The following is a 22,344-nucleotide window of genomic DNA, read 5'->3' on the forward strand; positions in this document are numbered from 1 at the left end:
AGATACGCATTTGCCATGGTCTACCAAACATTTTCCTATCATACACTCCCCATGTATGTAAACATACACATACACACACTAGCAGAGGCCATCTGCTCAGTTACACACCAACTTTTCCATTTCCATATGCATATGCATACCGAGACGATATGAGAAATGATCCCTGAAGTTTCTGATAAGAGACACTTCTGGATCCATCAGTCTTTTTGAGTTATATTTTAAAACGCATTCATTATTTTACAGAAAAAGTATGAGGGATGACATGGGTTGATTTAGATCAAGGCTGCCAGGATAGTGTTTCTTTGTGTGGAAGGAGGGTTGGTTTGAAATGTATGCCAGGCCTTAATCTAGCTCTGACGCTTGGGAGCTCGGCCTCGAGGGACCCCACTTTGAGCCTATTAGCAGTCATTTTGACTGCAACATTCTAACAGTCTAATAAATACATTTCATATATGCCATCGGAAAAATAATAATTTGCTTGTGTTTATAAAGGTTTTGGTTATTTCAAAGAACACTATCATTTTGATTAGTTTGTTACTGTAGGCCGTCTGCTGCTGCATGCTCATTCGTGAAGCGCCTGGAATAGCTGTTGTTCTTAATATTTTGAAATGGAGCTCATCTCTTCAAATTTGAGATTTATTTGGAAAAGGTAAGCGTTGTTGAACCCTCAGAATCTGCTCTTTCTGGTACTATATAGAAATCAAACGTCTTACCTGCATGTGACTAGGAGGATTTGAAGTCACTTTTTGTTGCTCCATTTCCCTGCCTCAGTCAATTACAAGTTGCACTTCATATACAGTTTGACAATTTATGATTGTCAATTTAATCTCATTTTAAGGCTAACTCTATGTGAAATTAGTTTCATTAGGGTGTTGGTGTAGTTTCGATTGGCCATCATTAGGGTTGCACATTTTGGGGAATATTCAGATGGAAACTTTCCGTGGGAATATATGGGAATTAACGGAAATATATGCCAGTTAATATTAATACCATTTAAATGTAGACACTTTTTGCATTGGATATACACTGCTCAAAAAAATGAAGGAAACACTTAAACAACACAATGTAACTCCAAGTCAATCACACTTCTGTGAAATCAAACTGTCCACTTAGGAAGCAACACCGATTGACAATACATTTCACATGCTGTTGTGCAAATGGAATAGACAACAGGTGGAATTTATAGGCAATTAGCAAGACACCCCCAATAAAGGAGTGGTTCTGCAGGTAGTGACCACAGACCACTTCTCAGGTCCAATGCTTCCTGGCTGATGTTTTGGTCAATTTTGAATGCTGGCGGTGCTTTCACTCTAGTAGTGGCACAAGACTGAGTCTACAACTCACACAAGTGGCTCAGGTAGTGCAGCTCATCCAGGAAGGAACATCAATGCGAGCTGTGGCAAGAAGGTTTGCTGTGTCTGTCAACGTAGTGTCCAGAGCATGGAGGCGCTACCAGGAGACAGGCCAGTACATCAGGAGACGTGGAGGAGGCCGTAGGAGGGCAACAACCCAGCAGCAGGACCGCTACCCCCGCCTTTGTGCAAGGAGGAGCACTGCCAGAGCCCTGCAAAATTACCTCCAGCAGGCCACAAATGTGCATGTGTCTGCTCAAACGGTCAGAAACAGACTCCATGAGGGTGATATGAGGGCCCAACGTCCACAGGTGGGGGTTGTGCTTACAGCCCAACACCGTGCAGGACATTTTGGCATTTGCCAGAGAACACCAAGATTGGCAAATTCGCCACTGGCACCCAGTGCTCTTCACAGATGAAAGCAGGTTCACACTGAGCACATGTAACATTCTGGAGACGCCGTGGAGAACATTCTGCTGCCTGCAACATCCTCCAGCATGACCGGTTTGGAGGTGGGTCAGTCATGGTGTGGGGTGGCATTTCTTTGGGGAGCCGCACAGCCCTCCATGTGCTCGCCCAGAGGTAGTCTTGACTGCCATTAGGTACACGAGATGAGACCCTCAGACCCCTTGTGAGACCATATGCTGGTGCGGTTGGCCCTGGGTTCCTCCTAAAGCAAGACAATGCTCGACCTCATGTGGCTGGAGTGTGTCAGCAGTTCCTGCAAGAGGAAGGCATTGATGCTATGGACCGCCCGTTCCCCAGACCTGAATCCAATTGAGCACATCTGGAACATCATGTCTCGCTCCATCCACCAATGCCACGTTGCACCACAGACTGTCCAGGAGTTGGCGGATGCTTTAGTCCAGGTCTGGGAGGAGATCCCTAAGAAGACCATCCGCCACCTCATCAGGAGCATGCCCAGGTGTTGTAGGGAGGTCATACAGGCACGTCGTGGCCACACACACTACTGAGCCTCATTTTGACTTGTATTAAGGACATTACATCAAAGTTGGATCAGCCTGAAGTGTGGTTTTCCACTTTAATTTTGAGTGTGACTCTTAATCCAGACCTTCATGGGTTGATACATTTGATTTCCATTGATAATTTGTGATTTTGTTGTCAGCACATTCAACTATGTAAAGAAAAAACTATTTAATAAGAATATTTCATTCATTCCGATCTAGGATGTTATTTTAGTGTTCCCTTTATTTTTTTGAGCAGTGTATTTACCATATCATATGGAGACAAAAATAATTGCAAATGATTAAATGCTTCCAATAGAAAAACAACAACAACAATTTAGTTACACAAACAAATGTACAATCAATACAACAATAGAAACATCTATGTACAGTGTGTGCAAATGTAGAAGAGTAAGGGAGGTAAGGCAATAAATAGGCCATGGAGGCAAAATAATAACAATTTAGCATTACACTGGAGTGATAGATGTGCAGATGATGATGTGCAAGTAGAGATACTGGGGTGCAAAAGAGCAAGAAGATAAATAACAATATTCGGATGAGTTAGTTGGGCGTGCTATTAACAGATTGCCTGTGTACAGGTACAGTGATGGGTAAGCTGCTCTGACAGCTGTTGCTTAAAGTTAGAGAGGGAGATATAAGACTCCAGCGTCATTGATTTTTGCTATTTGTTCCAGTCATTAGCAGCAGAGAACTGGATGGAAAGGCGGCCAAAGGAACTGTTGGCTTTGGGGATGACCAGTGAAATATACCTGCTGGTACGTGTGCTACGGGTGGGTGTTGCTATGGTGACCAGTGAGCTGAGATAAGGTGGGGCTTTTCCTAGCATAGATTTATAGATGACCTGGAGCCAGTGGGTTTGGCAATGAATATGTAGCGAGGGCCAGCCAACAAGAGCATACAGGTCGCAGTGGTGGGTAGTATATGGGGCTTTGGTGACAAAACGGATGGCACTGTGATAGACTACATCCAGTTTGCTGAGTAGAGTTTTGGAGGCTATTTGGTAAATGACATCGCAGAGGTCAAGGATCAGTAGGATAGTCAGTTTTACGAGGGTATGTTTGGGAGAATGATTGAAAGAGGCTTTGTTGCGGAAGAGGAAGGCGATTCTAGATTTAATTTTGGATTAGTTGACTCTTCACATGGGATGATGTCACTGAACAACAACAAAGGAAATATTGAATGGTCCCCAATAATCCATTGCATCTCCCAAAAAAGGTTTTCAACATATATCTGTAAAATTATAGTCTAGAAACATAAGTTTTGGTTGTCTTTCTTTCAGGCTTCCATGTCTTCTCCCTAGACCTCCTCAATGTCCACCTCTTGAAAATCAGACTCCGAGACCTCATCTTCACTGTCACTCTCCAACATTGTTGAGGATGGCTCGTTGTTAGGCTCAAAAAGCCTCAAATTTTCCCGGGTGGCCACCAATTTCTCAACCCTTGTATTGTTCAGCCTGTTACGTGGTTTGGTCTGTGTTCCCAAACAAGGGCCAGGTGCATACTGAGGTGGCTGATGTTGGTGGGATTTGGAGGATGATTGAGGCAACAGGGGAACGGGCCTCAGCTCCACAAAGTCCCTTCCACCAGGTGGCTAATGAGATGTGTTGGCACAACTGCCATATTGCATCTCCATCCCAAAGCACTTGCTTGGAAGTGTATACTGCCAGACTGCCAAGAACCTTGCCCTCATCCAGGCCAAGGTGGTGAGACATTGTAGTGGTGACACTAGAGGTCGACCGACTATGGTTTTTCAACGCCGATACCGATTTATTGGAGGACCAAAAAAAGCAGATAACGATTCATCTGACATTTTATTTTTAATAATAACAATAACAATTACAATAATACTGAATGAACACTTATTTTAACTTAATATAATACATCAATAAAATCAATTTAGCCTCAAATAAATATAATATTTATATTTATAATATAATAATATTTGGTTTAAATAATGCGAAATTAAAGTGTTGGAGATGAAAGTAAAAGTGCAATATGTGCCATGTAAGAAAGCTAACGTTTAATTGCCTTGCTCAGAACATGAGCACATGAAAGCTGGTGGTTCCTTTTAACATCAGTCTTCAATATTCCCAGGTAAGAAGTTTTAGGTTGTAGTTATTATAGGAATTATAGGACTGTTTCTCTCTATACCATTTGCTTTTCATTAACCTTTGACTATTGAATTCTTATAGGCACCTTAGTGTTGCCAGTGTAACAGTATACAGTGGGGCAAAAAAGTATTTAGTCAGCCACCAATTGTGCAAGTTCTCCCACTTAAAAAGATGAGAGGCCTGTAATTTTCACCATAGGTACACTTCAACTATGACAGAAAAAATAGAGAAAAAAATCCAGAAAATCACATTGTAGGATTTTTAATGAATTGATTTGCAAATTATGGTGGAAAATAAGTATTTGGTCAATAACAAAAGTTTATCTCAATACTTTGTTATATACCCTTTGTTGGCAATGACAGAGGTCAAACATTTTCTGTAAGTCTTCACAAGGTTTTCACACACTGTTGCTGGAATTTTGGCCCATTTGCTCCATGCAGATCTCCTCTAGAGCAGTGATGTTTTGGGGCTGTTGCTGGGCAACACAGACTTTCAACTCCCTTCAATGCCCAAAAAGAGACATTCTAATGACAAGTATCTCACAAGCATATTATGAAAGTAAATAACATCTTATTTATCTTTGTTACCTAACTAATTCTGTTTCAGCTATGACATTCATCATTTTCACCTCGAATAGAAGTGGAGAGACTTTTGTCAGAGGTTGCTTGTTGTGAGCGCTGAGGGAACTTTATGCACTTGGCCAGATGATTCTGCATCTTTGTTTCATTCTTCACATATGATTTGGCATAGTATTTGCAAATGTACAGAGCTTTTCCTTCTACATTAGCAGCAGTGAAATGTCTCCACACATCAGATAGTTAAGCAGTTAAATTAAACAACTCCTTTTGTACGATAAATGTTTTAAAATTAAATGTGTATGGAAACAGGTGAATTACCACTCCTCAGTTAGCAGGCTCAAGTATGCTAAAACCCACATGGTAGCAAGAACTAACTAGCAGAAATTGTTAACACATTAGATTATTTAAACACACTTTTCTGTAGGCTACTATTTACTAGTTAACAAAAAGTCATGTATGTCATATAAAATATATTCACCCCACCCAGTATTCAAAACTTACCAGAAAGCATGTAGTCCTTGGCTCAGACAGTATAGTCGTGTGGGCTCAAGAGCATCTCATTAGAGTGCAAGATCTTGAGAATCAGCAGCTGGACATGTGATGGATGAATGCACTGTGCATGCAGAGGGTTGCAATTCCATTGAATTGGGGATAGTTTAACCAAAATATGCCACAAGACCTAGAATTGCCTTGTGTATCCCACAAAAAGGTTCACTGTTATAACTTTTTTGATGAGTTTATGCACAATTCCCAATATTCCAAGGATTAACTTCCCATGGACAATTTCCAGCCCTTTGCAACCCTAGCTGTCATTAGCTGTGCAGGCTGACAGCTGGTTAATGAGAGGTGGCAAGGGGAAGGGATGATATGTCCTCTGAACTTCTTATAACACACATTGATATCGAAATTCTAACAACATACATGTGTTAAAAAAACGTATTTAGGAAAAGTCCATGGCAGAGGTGGCATAACTTTAAAAATGGCAGAGATATTTTTATTTTAAATTAATATGCTGTCAAAATGACTGCCTCTGCGCTTCTAGTGTTTATTCTTCTGCCAGAGAACCTTTGATCTAGGGCCAGTGGGAAACTTTAAGGTATTTAGAAATATAGTGCTGTTCCGTTTGGACTCTTATGACCCACTTGTTAAGACTCACATTAAAATATATGATCTTGCTAGAAACCCTTTCAAGTGCCTCTGCTGAAATACTGTTAAGCTTTTTCTCTCTACATTTGCACAAGCTGAATAAAAATGTCTGAAACTTTTGGTCACATATGCACTCCTGTACACAACACACTCACTGTTTTGAATGGCTGAGGGAGGGTTGCTCTGAAACGCTGGCACTTTAGTGAGATGCCGCTCCTTTTGTGTCATTGTCCTCCCAGATCCGTATCCGGGACCCCAACCAGGGCGGCAGGGACATCACAGAGGAGATCATGGCAGGGGGCACAGGGAGCCGAAATCCAACCCCCCCTGTCGGACGGCCCTCCTCCACCCCCACCCCTCCGCAAGTAAGGACACATCTTCTCTCATGCTGCCTGATATTCGGCTTATTTTCTCTCGCACGCGCGCACACACACACACACGTTGCCATTGTGTGCCACTGGCCCACTGAACTGAGCTGTTAGCCTTTCACCCATGTCTGTGTAATCTGTGCCCAGGGCAGACTGCTTGGTGTTGGGAGGGAACAGGCAATTAAGCCACCAGGGCTTTGGCACCACGACAGACAGAGCCATGCATGCAGGCACAGCACATTTTCTGTGTTTGTAATCCATCCTCTGCCATGCTGCGTTAGACACAGCCAGCCACTCAGACTTCAGCCACTGTCCCTTACTCCCTGCCCCCCACCCATTGCTCTGCAACTGGGCCCAAACACACTCATCTGGCTTTGCCTTCACAACCTTTGCTATCCAATTTGAGTAACAGAAAACCATGGCTATTTTACAAAAGTGATCGAAACACTTTCGTTGTTCATAGTAAATGTGTTATCAAATTCATCTTTGACACACAGATATATGGCTTACAGACGTGTAATAAATAAATAAATATATATTACCTATTAGTACCTACCTGCATGTATCACTGTATCTCCTCCCTCACTTGTGCAGTAAATGTTGTGGAACATGTCGTTTATGCTTTTTGTCCCTCCATGACAAATCCAGAACAAGACTCTATACTTCATTGATTCAAACGAAATGAGTCATTGATGTGCTGAGAATTTTAATAAATGGGTTACCTGACAACGTCACGAACTATGCTCTTGCTTCAATGGGGCAGAAGTCTGTGTTGTGATTTTGGATGGTCAGATAGCTAGCAACAATGACAAGAAGCTGATATGTGGGGAGTCGTAGGTGGCTTGTTTTATCTTGGTCTTGATAACATGTCTTATTTTCACGAGAGGTCGACCGATTTTATGATTTTTCAACACCAATGCCGATTATTGGAGGACCAAAAAATCCGATACCGATTAATTTTATTTGTAATAACGACAATTACCTCAATACTGAATGAACACTTTAACTTAATATTATACATCAATAAAATCAATTTAGCCTCAAATAAATAATGAAAAATGTTCAATTTGGTTTAACCTGTTATGGCTGCAATCCCGATATCAGAATCGATAAATTCCACAGAAATCTCATAATTACAATTCCTAAAACATACATGTCATATATAATTTTAAAGCCATTCTCGTTGTTAATCCCACCAAAGTGTCCGATTTTCAAATAGGCTTTTCAGCGAAAGCACTACAAGCGATTATGTTAGGTCTCCGCCAAACCACAATAAGCACAGCCATTTTCCAGCAAAATATAGCATTCACAAAAAGCATAAATAAAGATAAAATGAATCACTACCTTGAATTATATTCATCAGATTACACTCATAGGACTTCATGTTACACAATACATGCATGTTTTGTTTGATAAAGTTCATATTTATGTAAAACAAATCTGTGTACATTGGCTATTTAGATTCACTAGTTCCAAAAACATCAAGTGATTTTGCATAGCCACATTGTTTCAACAGAAATACTCATCATAAATGTAGATGATAATACAAGTTATACACATAGAATTATAGATTTACCTACCTCTCCTTAATGCAACCGCTCTGTCAGATTTAAAAATATAAAAAAATTGACGGAAAAAGCAACCCATGCCATAATCTGAGACGGCACTCAGAACAGTAGCCAAATTAGCCTCCATGTTGGAGTCAACAGAAACCAGAAAATGCACGATAAATGTTTCCTTACCTTTGATGAACTTCATCAGAATGCAGTCCTAGAAATCCCAGTTCCACAATAAATGCTTGATTTATTCGAAAATGTCCGTTATTTATGTCCAACTAGCTACTTTCGTTAGCGCGTTTGGTAAACAATTCCAATTGGTAAAAAGTCACAAAGCGCGTCCACTATAACGTGACGATGTCAAACATTTCCGTAACAGTCAGTAGAAACATGTCAAACGATGTACTGAATCAATCTTTAGAATGTTGTTTACATATATCTTGAATAACGTTCCAACCGGAGAATTAGAATTACTTCAGATGAGCGGTGGAACGCAAGACCTTCCCCTGTGAACACGCCTGGTGAAAGCATGGTCCACTCATGGCTGTGGTGACTATTTCCTATGTCAATCGACCCCCCCCCCCCCCTTCACATTAGTCATCAGACAAAGTTCTATTGACTGCTGACATCTAGTGGAAGGCGTAGGAAGTGAAAACTCATCCATATCTCGCTGTAATTTCAATGAGACCTTGGTTGAAAATCTGCCACCTCCAGAAAAAAAAAACAGGAAGTGGAATTTCTCAGGTTTTTGCCTGCTATACGAGTTCTGTTCTATTCAGACATAATTCAAACAGTTTTAGAAACTTCAGTGTTTTCTATCCAATACTAATAATAATATGCAAATATTAGCAACTATGACTGAGGAGCAGGCCATTTGATATGGGCACCTTTCATCCAAGCTACTCAATACTGCCCCTGCAGCCATAAAAAGTTAAATAATGCAAAAACAAAGTGTTGGAGAAGAAAGTAAAAGTGCAATATTTGCCATGTAAGAAAGCTAACATTTAAGTTCCTTGCTCAGAACATAAGAACATATGAAAGCTGGTGGTTCCTTTTAACATCAGTCTTCAATATTCCCAGGTAAGAAGTTTTAGGTTGAAGTTATTATAGGAATTATAGGACTATTTATCTCTATACCATTTGTATTTCATTAACCTTTGACTATAGGATGTTCTTATAGGCACTTTAGTATTGCCAGTGTAACAGTATAACTTCCGTCCCTCTCCTTGCTCCTCCCTGGGCTCGAACCAAGAACACAAAGACGACAGCCACCCTCGAAGCAGCGTTACCCATGCAGAGCAAGGGGAACAACCACTCCCAGGCTCAGCGAGCGAGCGAGTGATGTTTGAAACGCTATTAGCGCGCGCTAACTAGCCAGCCATTTCGGTTACACCACCCTAATTTCAGGAGTTGGTATGCTTGAAGTCATAAACAGCGCAATGCTTGACGCACAATGAAGAGCTGCTGGCAAAACGCACAAAGTGCTGTTTGAATGAATGTTTACGTGCCTGCTTCTACCTACCACAGCTCAGTCAGATACTTGTATACTCAGTCAGATTATACGCAATACATGACACACTAGATATCTAGTAATATCATCAACCATGTGTAGTTAACTAGTGATTATGATTGATAGTTTTTTATAAGACAAGTTTAATGCTAGCTAGCAACTTACCTTGGCTTACTGCATTCGCGTAACAGGCAGTCTCCTTGTGGAGTGCAACAAGAGGCACGTCGTTATTGCGTTGGACTAGTGAAAATCTGTCGTTCTGCCCCTGAACGAGACAGTTAACCCACCGTTCCTAGGCTGTCATTGAAAATAACAATGTGTTCTTAACTGACTTGCCTAGTTAAATAAAGATTAATTAAAGGTGTTCAAAATATTTTAAAATCGGCAAAATCGGTGTCCAAAAATACCGATTTCCGATTGATATGAAAACTTGAAATCGTCCCTAATTAATCGGCCATTCCGATTAATCGGTCGACCTCTAGTTTTGACTGATGTCACGTCTATACTAACATGACTCATTGGCTAGCTTGCCAACCAACAACTGTTACCATGTATTTGAGATGACAAGTGCTCATTGTAAAAAATATATTTATATTTTCAATAAACATTATAGTTTACAATGTTGTCAACGAATTATAGTTGACATGTTGTCAACAATTTAAGCCAACCCCATCTGTATTTCCCCATAGTTGCGTACAAGTCCGTTTTGTTGTTTAACAACCAACCCGTCTATAGAAATAGGCAATCATCTTTAAATTACAGTTCTTTTTCGGGATTCTGTGGAGGGAAAGCTTTTATGACACTTCCTCCCTGTCCTCTCCTTGGACTTTAACATTCTCTCCTCTCTTTCTGTGTTTTTTCTTTTTACTCTCCCTTTTGCTTTGTTTAACCTTGTGTGCCTCCATTTCCCTGTCATCCACACTCCACCTCCCCTACTCTTGCACGTTCTTTTTGCTGCTTCTTCTCCTTTCCTCCCTTTTGCCTGCTTTCCTTGGTTGCTGTCTCCTTGCTTGTCTCCCCCTGTTTTTTCCTTGGCTAATGTATCTAACCATACCCACTGGTCTTCTTATTTCTGCTTAATTCTATTTTGTGCTTATTTGTCTGTCTGTGTTGCTAGTTTTTATGGACGCACCCTCATTATCCTCACATTTTCTACCTCAAATCGCAGCAGCAGCCGGGCGGTAGCCAGACTCCGGAGCAAAGCCAGGGCCAGGCCAACTCAGCCTACAGCCTGGAGCTCCCCCAGCAGCCACAGCAGCAGCTCACGCCTGGGGCTGCAGCCAGCAAGCCAGGGCCAGGTCTGACCCTCTACCCCCGGCCCTCACCCCTCCATCCTTCAGGCAGAATACATCCCTGCTTTGAGAGCAGCGGCCTGAGGAATAAAACGTTTTTTTAGAACCTGAATGTTGACTCAGTTAAGAGATTGGCGTAAATAATTGTCTCTTCTTTTGTATTTATTGTCTGTTATCTGTTCTCTTTTCCAGTAGATGATAAGCCAAAATTGGAGCTGCTTGTCCAGAAGTCTTCCTCTCCCGGGCTTGGTCAATCAGAACCTTCATTGGAAAGGCGAGAGGCCAGTGCATCTGTAACTGCTCCCTTTCCCCACTTGGATCCAGAGCTTCCCTCCCCAGCCCCAGTGGTGGTTTCCCCCATCCTGGCCCCTCTTCCTGTTGCCGGCCCTATTGAGCAGCCCTCTGCCGTGGAGCCCACTGCTCCCCCTCTCTCCTCTGCAGCGGACCCCAAGCATCTGTCACTCACAACTCAGTCACAGACCTCAAACACAGAGGAACTTCTTCCAGAAGCCCCACGCACCCTGGCTGCTTCCCCAGCCCTAACCCCTAAGGCTTTGAATGGCCATGCTGACACTGGGGCTGAGATGGACACCCAGTCTCAGGAGCACTACCCCCTTGCTCCCTCCCTATCCCCAACCCAGCCCCAGGCTTCAGCCCCGGCTTCTAGAGAAGACTGCAGTGAGGCTGTGCCCAGTGAGGTGAGGGCAGAGATGCCCCCTGCTGTCATGGACCCTATCGCACCAATCACTGTGATGCCAGTCACTCTGACCTCCAGCCCTGCGCCTGCTGTTCCAGCGCCTCCCCCTGGCCTTCCGCCGCTAGTGCAGGCCACAGCAGAGACCAGCAAGCTCTCTGACACTAAAGACATCCCTCTCAATGCAGGGACAGAGAGAATCATCACACCAAACAGCAAGCTTGAACCACAGCTACAAGCCCTTTTCAGAAAGAGTCCCACTACAGGTATGTGCATAGCCAAGGATACAGACATGACAGCGTGGATGTCACATGGATGCCTATGTATGTGTATACTATAAATAAACAGTTAACGGTTGCTAATATAGACAAGACTTGGATCAGCCAGACTGAACTCCATGCTGACTGCTGAGAACAGCACAGTGCTTACACTAACAACTGGATTTAATTGTTAGTCTGGGGAGAAGGCCACTGTTTTCTGCTAGTATAATAAGTCTAGTCATTGATATTTAATGGAAGAAATTTGGGGTAAATTGCCAGCCTATAGCTGACTTTAGCTGTTTTCTCTGCAGTATGTCAGACTGTTCCTGCTACACCAAAAACCTGGAAGAAACCAAATGAAGGGAGTCCTGTTGGAGATGCATTACAGAGGGAGACTGAGGTAAGCAATGATGCTTTCTATTCACTCTATGGGAGGGGGCGCACATCCTGCTATGCCCTCAGACAAACCGTCGAACAGGCAAAGCGTCAATACAGGACTAAGATTGAATCATACTACACCGGCTCTAACGCTCGTCAGATGTGGCAGAGCTTGCAAACTATTAGACGACAAAAGGAAGCACAGTCGCGAGCTGCCCAGTAACACAAGCCTACCAGACGAGCTAAATTACTTCTATGCTCTCTTTGAGGCAAGCAACACTGAAGTATGTATGTATGAGAGCATCAGCTGTTCCGGACGACTGTGATTACTCCGTAGCTGATGTGAGTAAGACTTTTAAACAGGTCAACATTCACAAGGCCACATGGCCCTACAGATTACCAAGACGTGTATTCCAAGCATGCGCTGACCAACTGGAAAGTGTCTTCATTGACATTTTCAACCTGTCCCTGACTGAGTCTGTAATACAACATGTTTCAAGCAGACCACCGTTGTCCCTGTGCCCAAGAACACTAAGATAACCTGCCTAAATGACTACCGACCCGTAGGACTCACGTCTGTAGCCATGAAATGCTTTGAAAGGCTGGTCATGGCTCAAAACACCATTATTCCAGAATTTGCATTCCGCCCCAACAGATCCACAGATGACGCAATCTCCATTGCACTCCACACTGCCCTTTCCCACCTGGACAAAAGGAACACCTACGTGAGAATGCTATTAATTGACTACAGCTCAGCGTTCAACACCATAGTGCTCTCAAAGCTCATCACTAAACTAAGGACCCTGGGACTAAACACCTCACTCTAACTGGGTCCTGGACTTCCTGAAGGTAGGTAACAACACATGTGCCACACTGATCATCAACACGGGGGCCACTCAGGGGTGTGTGCTCAGTCCCCTCTTGTACGGTCTGTTCACTCATGACTGCATGGCCAGGCACGACTCCAACACCATCATTAAGTTGGCCGACAACACAACAGTGGTAGGCCGACAACTATGAGACAGCCTATAAGGAGGAGGTCAGAGACCTGACCGTGTGGTGCCAGGATAACAACCTCTTCCTCAAGTGATCAAGACCAGGAGATCTATTGTGGATAACAGGAAAAGGACGACTGAGCACGCCCCCTTTCTCATCCACAGTGATGTAGTGGAGCAGGTTGAGAGCTTGAAGATCCTTGGTGTCCACATCACCAACAAACTATCATGGTCCAAACACACCAAGACAGTCATGAACAGGGCACGACAAAGCCTATTCCCCCTCAGCAGACTGAAAAGATTTGGCATGTGTCCTCAGATCCTCAAAGTTCTACAGCTGCACCATCGAGAGCATCTTGACTGGTTGCATTACTGCCTGGTATGGCAACTGCTCGGCCTCCGACTGCAAGGCACTACAGAGGGTAGTGCGAACGGCCCAGTATCTCACTGGGGCCAAGCTTCCTGCCAACCAGGACCTTTATACCAGGTGGTGTTAGAGGAAGGCATAAACAATTGTCAGACTCCAGCCACCCTAGTCATAGACTGTTCTCTCTGCTACCGCATGACAAGCGGTACTGGAGCACCAAATCTAGGTCTAAAAGACTTCACAGCGTCTACCCCAAGGCATAAGACTCCTGTACAGCTAATCAAATGGCTATCCAGACTATTTGCATTGTTCCCAAACCCTCTTTTACACTGCTGCTACTCTCTGGTTATTATCTATGCATGGTCATTTTAACTTTACCCAAATGTACATATTACCTCGACTGACTTGTGCCCCCCACATTGACTTTGTACCAGTACCCCCTGTATATAGCCTCGGTACTGTTATTTTACTGCTGCTCTTTAACTATATGTTATTTTTTACTTAAACAACAATGCGGTTTTAAGAAAAATAAGTGTTAAGGGCTTGTAGTTAAGCATTTCACTGTAAGGTGAAACCTGTTCTATTTGGCGCATGTGACAAATAACTAGGGTAGCAAAGGGTTGAAAACTTTCTGGTAAATTTCCTTAAATTTCAGGGGGAAAGTTCCATAGGAAGTTAAGCCTTGGAATTTGGGGAATTTGCTTAAATTCATCAAAAATGTTAGCTTATTACAGTGAGCATATTTTTGTTAAACTATCCCCAATTCGATGGAATTTCAACCCTCTGCATGCACAGTGCATTCTTCCATCACATGTATAGTACACTCTTCCATCACATGTACAGCTGATTCTCAAGAGCTTGCATTCTAATGAGATGCTATTGAGCCCACACTACTATACTGTCTGAGCCAAGGACTACATGCTTTCTGGTAAGTTTTGAATACTGGGTGGGGTGAATATATTTTTTAGGACATACATTACTTTTTGTTAACTAGTAAATAGTAGCCTACAGCAAAGTGTGTTTAAATCATCTCTGTGTTAACAATTTCTGCTAGTTAGTTCTTGTTACCATGTGGGTTTTAGCTTGCTTGAGCCTGCTAACTGAGGAGTGGTAATTCACCTGTTTCCATACACATTTAATTTTAAAACATTTATCTAACAAAGGAGTTGTTTAATCTAACTGCTTAACTATTTATCCTTATTTGGGGTTGTTTACTCATTTTTTTTCTAATATTTACTATTTTCTAATAAACTACATCTCCACCCCTCAGCCAGTATTCTACAAGAGCACAGACACAAGGGACAACAGACACACCGGTCCCTACATTGCAGATGAGCTGAAGGCAGTAAACAATGACCTTGGACCACAGAAGGTATTTGCACTGGTGACAGACAATGCTGCGAACATGAAGGCTGCTTGGTCTAAAGTGGAGGAGTCCTACCCTCACATCACACCCATTGGCTGTGCTGCTCATGCATTGTATCTGCTCCTCAAGGACATCATAAGAGCACCACCCATTGTCATCCTGTTTGACAGTCTCCTGGAGGGGAAGGAGTCTCTCCAATAAATGGCCATATCACAGTCTGCTGATATGAATAGCCCCATCAAGAGGGTCACCTTTGCTCCAAGCAGAGGAAACTGCAGTTCTGAAATGCATCAAAAAGCGTGAAGACTTCTGCCTGAAACCCATACACGCTGCAAGGGCATCCTGTCTGGTGCAGAGATCAACAAGGCCTATAGTGTCATCACTACCATGTCTCGCCATCTTGGCCTGGATGAGGGCAAGGTTCTTGGCAGTCTGGCGAAGTACACTTCCAAGCAAGGGCTTTGGGATGGAGATGCAATATGGCAGTTGTGCCAACATATCGTATCAGGGACTTTGTGGATCTGAGGTTCTTTCCCTGTTACCTCAATCATCCTCCAAATCCCACCAACATCAGCCGCCTCAGAGTGCAACTGGTCCTTGTTTGGGAACAAACACACCAAAGCACGCACCAGGCTGACTAATACAAGGGTTGAAAAATTGTTTGCCATCTGTGGAAATTTGAGGCTTTTTGAGCCTAACAACGAGCCATCCTCAACAATGTTGGAGAGTGACAGTGAAGATGAGGTCTCGGAGTTGAGAGGAAGACAACCAAAGCTTTAGTTTCTAGACTATCGTATTACAGATGTATTACCGTATGTTAAATGTTTTTGGGAGATGCGATGGATCATTGGGATCATTCAATATTCCCTTTTGTTGTTCAGGGGATTCATCCCATGTGAAGAGTCAAATCATTTGATTAAAGTAGAATCTGTGACTAAACAGCTTTTTCTATTATTTTTCTATTGGAAGGATTTAATCATTAGCAATTGTCTACTTAAGGTAAAAGATTTGCTTCGGTCTCCATTTGATATGGTAAATATATACAATTCAAAAAAACATTGCATTTAAATGGTATTAATATTAATTTGCATACATTCCTGTTAATTCCCACAACGTTTCCACCTCTGAATATTCCCCAAAATGTGCAATTCTATAAATATATAATAATAATAATATAATAATAATAATAAATAATAATAATATAATATATGCCATTTAGCAGACGCTTTTATCCAAAGTGACTTAGTCATGTGTGCATACATTCTACGTATGGGTGATCCCGGGAATCGAACCCACTACCCTGGCGTTACAAGCGCCATGCTCTACCAACTGAGCTACAGAAGGACCAGAATAACATTTGATTTTATTAATGATTTGAAGTGTTATCGTCTGATTTTTTTATTTATTAGAATCCCCATACGCAGACGACACCATTCTATATACTTTTGGCCCGTCATTGGACACTGTGCTATCTAGCCTCCAAACGAGCTTCAATGCCATACAGCACTCCTTCCGTGGCCTCCAACTGCTCTTAAACGCGAGTAAAACCAAATGCATGCTTTTCAACCGATCGCTGCCTGCACCCGCATGCCCGACTAGCATCATCACCCTGGATGGTTCCGACCTTGAATATGTGGACACCTATAAGTACCTAGGTGTCTGGCTAGACTGCAAACTCTCCTTCCAGACTCACATCAAGTATCTCCAATCGAAAATCAAATCAAGAGTCGGCTTTCTATTCCGCAACAAAGCCTCCTTCACTCACGCCGCCTAAGTTACCCTAGTAAAACTGACTATCCTACCGATCCTCGACTTCGGCGATGTCATCTACAAAATGGCTTCCAACACAGCAAACTGGATGCAGTTTATCACAGTGCCATCCATTTTGTTACCAAATCACCTTATACCACCCACCACTACTACCTGTATGCTCTAGTCGGCTGGCCCTCGCTACATATTCGTCGCTAGTCCCACTGGCTCCAGGTCATCTATGTCTATGCTAGGTAGCTCCGCCTTATCTCGGTTCACTGTTCACGATAACAACACCCACCCGTAGCACACATTCCAGCAGGTATATCTCACTGATCATCCCCAAAGCCAACACCTCCTTTGGTCGCCTTTCCTTCCAGTTCTTTGCTGCCAGTGACTGGAACGAATTGCAAAAATCGCTGAAGTTGGAGACTTTTATTTCCCTCACCAACTTTAACCATCAACTATCTGAGCAGCTAACCAATCGCTGCAGCTGTACATAGTCCATCTGTAAATAGCCCACTCAATTTACCTACCTCATCCCCATACTGATTTTATTTACTTTTATGCTCTTTTGCACATTAGTATCTCTACTTGCACTTCATCATCTGCTCATTTATCACTCCAGGTTTAATCTGCTAAATTGTAACTATTCGCTCCTATGGCCTATTTATTGCCTACCTCCTCATGCCTTTTGCACACACTGTATATAGACTTTCTTTTTTTCTACTGTCATTGATTTGTTTGTGTTATTGGCTTTTTTATTGTTTACTCCATGTGTAACTCTGTTTTGTTGTCTGTGTCACACTGCTTTGCTTTATCTTGGCCAGGTCGCAGTTGCAAATGAGTACTTGTTCTCAACTAGCCTACCTGGTTAAATAAAGGCGAAAAATAAATAAAAAAATTACTGGGTTCCGACATGCATCAAAAAATACATCACAGACAAAAGATGAGTTACATACATTTAAAAACATGAGTATGATGTGTGTGTGAGTGGTTAGATATCCCGCTCATCGCTCACGGAGCAGTGCTTGCACGTTCTGACGCTCCACATCTCTTTCCAACCTCTCATTGAAAGAGGTAATATGTCAGGCGTATTGGGCCAAAATCAATGATAGCCCATTGTATAGATAATAAAACGAACATTAAAACTTAAGAGATCAGATTGTTTTGTTTTTAATACTTTGCTACAATCCTCATCTTTGTAAGTCACCTTGATTTTGCACGTGTGTCTTATAAGTTTCTTTAAAACCTCTTAGAACTACCCCTCCCGGATCCGGGAGAATTGTCATCAACTGACACTAATTAGCATAACGCAACGGACAATAAATATTACTAGAAAATATTCATATTCATGAAATCACAAGTGAAACATAGTGAAACACAGCTTAGCCTTTTGTTAATCACCCTGTCATCTCAGATTTTGAAATTATGCTTTACAGCCAAAGCAAGACAAGCGTTTGTGTAAATTTATCGACAGCCTAGCATAGCATTATGTCCAGCTAGCAGTAGGTAACTTGGTCATGAAAATCAGAAAAGCAATCAAATTAAATCTTTTACCTTTGATGAGCTTCAGATGTTTTCACTCACAAGACTCCCAGTTCATTTTGTTCCATACAGATAATTTTTATAGCTGAAATACCTCCGTTTGTTCTTCACATTTGGTTGAGAAATCCACCGGAAATAGCGGTCACGACAATGCCGAAAAATATCCCAAATTAGATCTATAATATCGACAGAAACATGGCAAACTTTTTATAATCAATCCTCAAGGCGTTTTTCAAATATCTATTCGATAATATATCAACCGGGACAGTTGGCTTCCCAGTAGGAGTGAGAGGCACAATGGCCGCCTTTGTCTATTACGCACAAATCACTCTAAGCCACCAGCTGACCACTGACACAATGTTGTCGTTCACGCTCATTTTTCAAAATAAAATCCTGAAACTGTTTCTTGTGACACTAGACACATTAGGGAAGCCATAGAAAAAGGAATCTGGTTGATATCCCTTTCACTGCTCAATAGGGATGCATAGGGACGCAGAGTCCCTTCCGGATTGGATTTTTCTCAGGCTTTCACCTGCAATATCATTTCTGTTATACTCAGGCAATATTTTTACAGTTTTGGAAACTTTAGAGTGTTTTCTATCCTAAGCTGTCAATTATATGCATATTCTATTATATGGTCCTGAGAAATAGCCTGTTTACTTTGGGAACGTATTTTTCCAAAAATAGTGCCCCCTAGTTTCAAGAGGTTAAACTCCATGACAGTAGCTATAGCAAGGGGCTATAGCAGCACACAAGTAGACTACAAATGCATGCTGGGCCAGGCATGTCCTGAGCTCATGAAGTAAGTACTACTGGAGTGAAATTGGAGCAGGTGAGAAGGCTGACACTCCAGCCTTTGGGAAACTCGCTCCGCGCTCCAGTCAAATTGACCACGTTCCAGCTCCGCTCCCCACACACAGTCTGGTGTACATCGATCAGTTACACATACATGTTAATACATCCACACACAAAGTAGGTTGACTATGGAAACTATTTGGAATTTCCAACGTTTTCTTTACAAAAACCAGAAGCGATGCAGTCAGTCGTTCCTTAACTCTTAGCCAAGAGAGACTGGCATGCATAGTGTTGATATTATCCCTCTGATTATAATGAAGGGCTAAGACTCTGCAAGGAGTTATCCATCATGATCAGTGTTCCAAACCCCCTGTGTGAAGTCCACGCTCCTCTATCTCACCCCTCTCCCTCCCTTGCCTCCCCCAGGAGGAGCTCAAGCCTGTGGAGGAGGCTGCTGGAGACCAGGACCTGCAGCCCGCGAGGCCCCATAGTAGCAGCAGCCCGCCCCCACCCTCAGCAGCGCCTCTAGCCATGGAGGCAGAGAAGCCCCCTGCCCCAGAGGAAAATGGGGAGGCTGAGCTGGAGCCCATGAGGAATGGGGCTGGGCACACCTCGGAGACAGAGAGCAGTGACAGTGGGGCCACCCCTGGGGACAAAGAGGGCTCTACAGGAGCACCACCAGACCTCTTCCAGGAAGGTAGGTGGGCAGTTTTTAGCCTCAGTTTCATTTGTGTTTTTCACTTAGTTTTCACAATCAAGTCATGCAACCTTTGCACAGTATGAGATGAGCAGGGCTGTTTTCTTCCTCTCGTTGTTTCCTCAGATCTACCGGAGACCAACGGGAAGCGCCAGTACAACCGGGACTTCCTGCTGGGCTTCCAGTTCATGGCTGCCTGTACACAGAAGCCAGACGGGCTACCTCAGATCAGTGACGTAGTTCTGGACAAGGTGTGTGTGTGTGTGTGTGTGTGTGTGTGTGTGTGTGTGTGTGTGTGTGTGTGTGTGTGTGTGTGTGTGTGTGTGTGTGTGTGTGTGTGTGTGTGTGTGTGTGTGTGTGAGATCTGAGCAGAGCTTCAACCTAGTGGACAGAATGAGTTGTGAACAAGCCCCTAAACCCCACAGTGGTTCAGTAAATATTCAGGACTATAAATTGATAGTGTAAGATGTTAGCAAAGTAAGTTGCTTTTGAAAAGAGCTTTTCTTTCAAGTACAGGGATTAATTATATAGAACAAATAGTATGAGTAGCTGTATGGGATCCTTTTAGTAAGCACAAGACTAGATGTATAGGTTTTTTCAACTATTGTCTAATAATCATTTATGAAATGATAGGCTTCTGGTAAATGAATTTCCCTCGTCTCCACATAAGCTACATACTGTTGGAGCCTATAATGGCTAGCCCATAGACATCCTGTTTTGATTAAAATCACATTGCCATTATGTCACACTTGGCAGTGTTGATAATTCAGCCCCAGAAAAGGAGCATTAAGGCTGGCAATGATTGATGTACAGTCCCAGGAGTCATATTTTTCTCCCTGAGAAAATGTTCGCTGGATGAGACTACTAAGGGAAGTCCAGGACAGCTGAGAGAGCTGTAGTTGTTCCCTCTCCTTCCCCCACAGTGTTCCCCTCAGTCCTCCTTCCACATCTGGTTCTGACTTCACTCACTGTGCCAGTCACAAAATGTGTTTAAACATAATTTATCGAAAGCATAGCTGAAACACAAAACAACATACGAAGTTGGTGGTGAGCTAGGACTGTTATTGAGAATCCACCACCGCTCAGTAAAAACCAGTGGAATAGACCTGGGGGGGGGGGGGGGGGGGGTCTGGGTCTGGCCAGTCTTTCTCCCCAGTGGTAGGCCAGAAACAACTCCCAGCCCCTACCTCAGGCACTTCATGTAGATCAGAAATAGTTGATGGGTATATGCAATATGGTAGTAATCCTACCTTTCCCTCTGATGGGCTTGGTAGCGGTTTCACCATATTGATCATTATTATTATTGTTATATCATATTCATTATTGCACCTATCCGAGGTATGTGACAGTGAAACATTATTTGATTTGGATTGTACAGCCACTGCTTTTCCCCTATGTCTATGCCCACAGTGTTAGAGAATCACTGCTCCCCCTGCTGGTCTGTCAGCTCACCATCTCACTCCCTGTGTGTCTGCAGATAAACCAAAACAAGCTGCCAACCCGGGCGGTGGAATCCAGGGTGATCTCTCGTGGCCCTGACTTCACACCTGCCTTCGCTGACTTTGGCAGGCAGATGAGTGGAGGACGCGGCGCTGCAGTGAGTCACGCACACGCTCACGTAATTACTACTACTCCACCTGACACCAACACAACACCCCTCTTTCTCTCAAATAATGTCTCTTGCCTTTGTGTTTATCATCTTTCTCTCTCACATGCACTCAAAGAATATTACCTTGTGCGTTTAACTTCCCCCAGAGTCTTCTGGTATGGTAACAAACAACATCGCTGGGCTGGTATCATAGTGAGATAAATTAATCATGGGGAATTATTTGCAGCTCTTGTTGGTTTGCTAGAGATGAGTCATTTCCCAAAGTCGTGCTCATTCAAGGAAAGTCATAAATTGAACATCAGCGCACAACCCAAGCCCTTATCTGAGGGGTCTTAGCAATATTGTGTTTTGTTGGTAGTGAACTGTAGAAGTGATGAGTTGTGCGGTCTCCTCTCTGTCCTCCAGCAGATGATGAACATGGGAGGGGGTGCCCGGCGGCCCCCGCCCAGGAAGATTATCCTAAACGTGTCAGCGAACGACGAGGTGCAGCTGAAGAAGGCCGAGAACGCCTGGAAACCTGGCATGAAGAGGGCGGGGCCGTCAGACGACCCTGAGGTCATTACAACACAGGTAGGATGAGCCCAACCTTTCATCGGACACAACCACACAGTCACAAACACACACCCTACTCAACTACAAGATATTATGAGATTCTTCAGCAGTCGCTCCACACAGGAAAGAAATGTTGTGACCAAGGAGTTGTCAAGAGACCAAAGATTAAATGAAGTGTGAGTGAATGAATGTTCACCTCAATAAATGATGAGGATGTTGTTGCTGTGTCAGGAGCTCTTCCGGAAGGTGCGCAGCATCCTCAACAAACTGACGCCTCAGATGTTCAACCAGCTGATGAAGCAGGTGACGGACCTTACCATCGACACGGAGGAGCGCCTCAAAGGCGTCATCGACCTGGTCTTTGAGAAGGCCATCGACGAGCCCGGCTTCTCTGTGGCCTACGGGAACATGTGCCGCTGCCTCACCACGGTATGTT

The 22,344-nt window shown here is 43.2% G+C and overlaps 1 protein-coding gene across 13 annotated transcripts in view; it reads left to right on the forward strand.

Annotated features, from left to right (window-relative positions):
* The window catches only part of LOC124003692 (eukaryotic translation initiation factor 4 gamma 3-like), a 66,697-nt gene that overhangs the window by 32,521 nt on the left and 11,832 nt on the right, over positions 1-22,344 (forward strand). For 5 of the 13 annotated variants that reach the window (XM_046312211.1, XM_046312217.1, XM_046312221.1 and 2 more), the window contains 9 exons: positions 6,403-6,537; positions 10,775-10,904; positions 11,091-11,858; positions 12,164-12,252; positions 19,477-19,747; positions 19,874-19,998; positions 21,225-21,365; positions 21,762-21,926; positions 22,140-22,337. In XM_046312211.1, the coding sequence (XP_046168167.1) occupies positions 6,403-6,537; positions 10,775-10,904; positions 11,091-11,858; positions 12,164-12,252; positions 19,477-19,747; positions 19,874-19,998; positions 21,225-21,365; positions 21,762-21,926; positions 22,140-22,337 (2,022 nt within the window). The remainder of the gene's footprint in view (positions 1-6,402; positions 6,538-10,774; positions 10,905-11,090; positions 11,859-12,163; positions 12,253-19,476; positions 19,748-19,873; positions 19,999-21,224; positions 21,366-21,761; positions 21,927-22,139; positions 22,338-22,344) is intronic. The other 8 variants (XM_046312215.1, XM_046312220.1, XM_046312223.1 and 5 more) reach the window with 6 other exon arrangements.

Source organism: Oncorhynchus gorbuscha, linkage group LG18 (assembly GCF_021184085.1).
Source record: "Oncorhynchus gorbuscha isolate QuinsamMale2020 ecotype Even-year linkage group LG18, OgorEven_v1.0, whole genome shotgun sequence".
Taxonomy (NCBI): domain Eukaryota; kingdom Metazoa; phylum Chordata; class Actinopteri; order Salmoniformes; family Salmonidae; genus Oncorhynchus; species Oncorhynchus gorbuscha.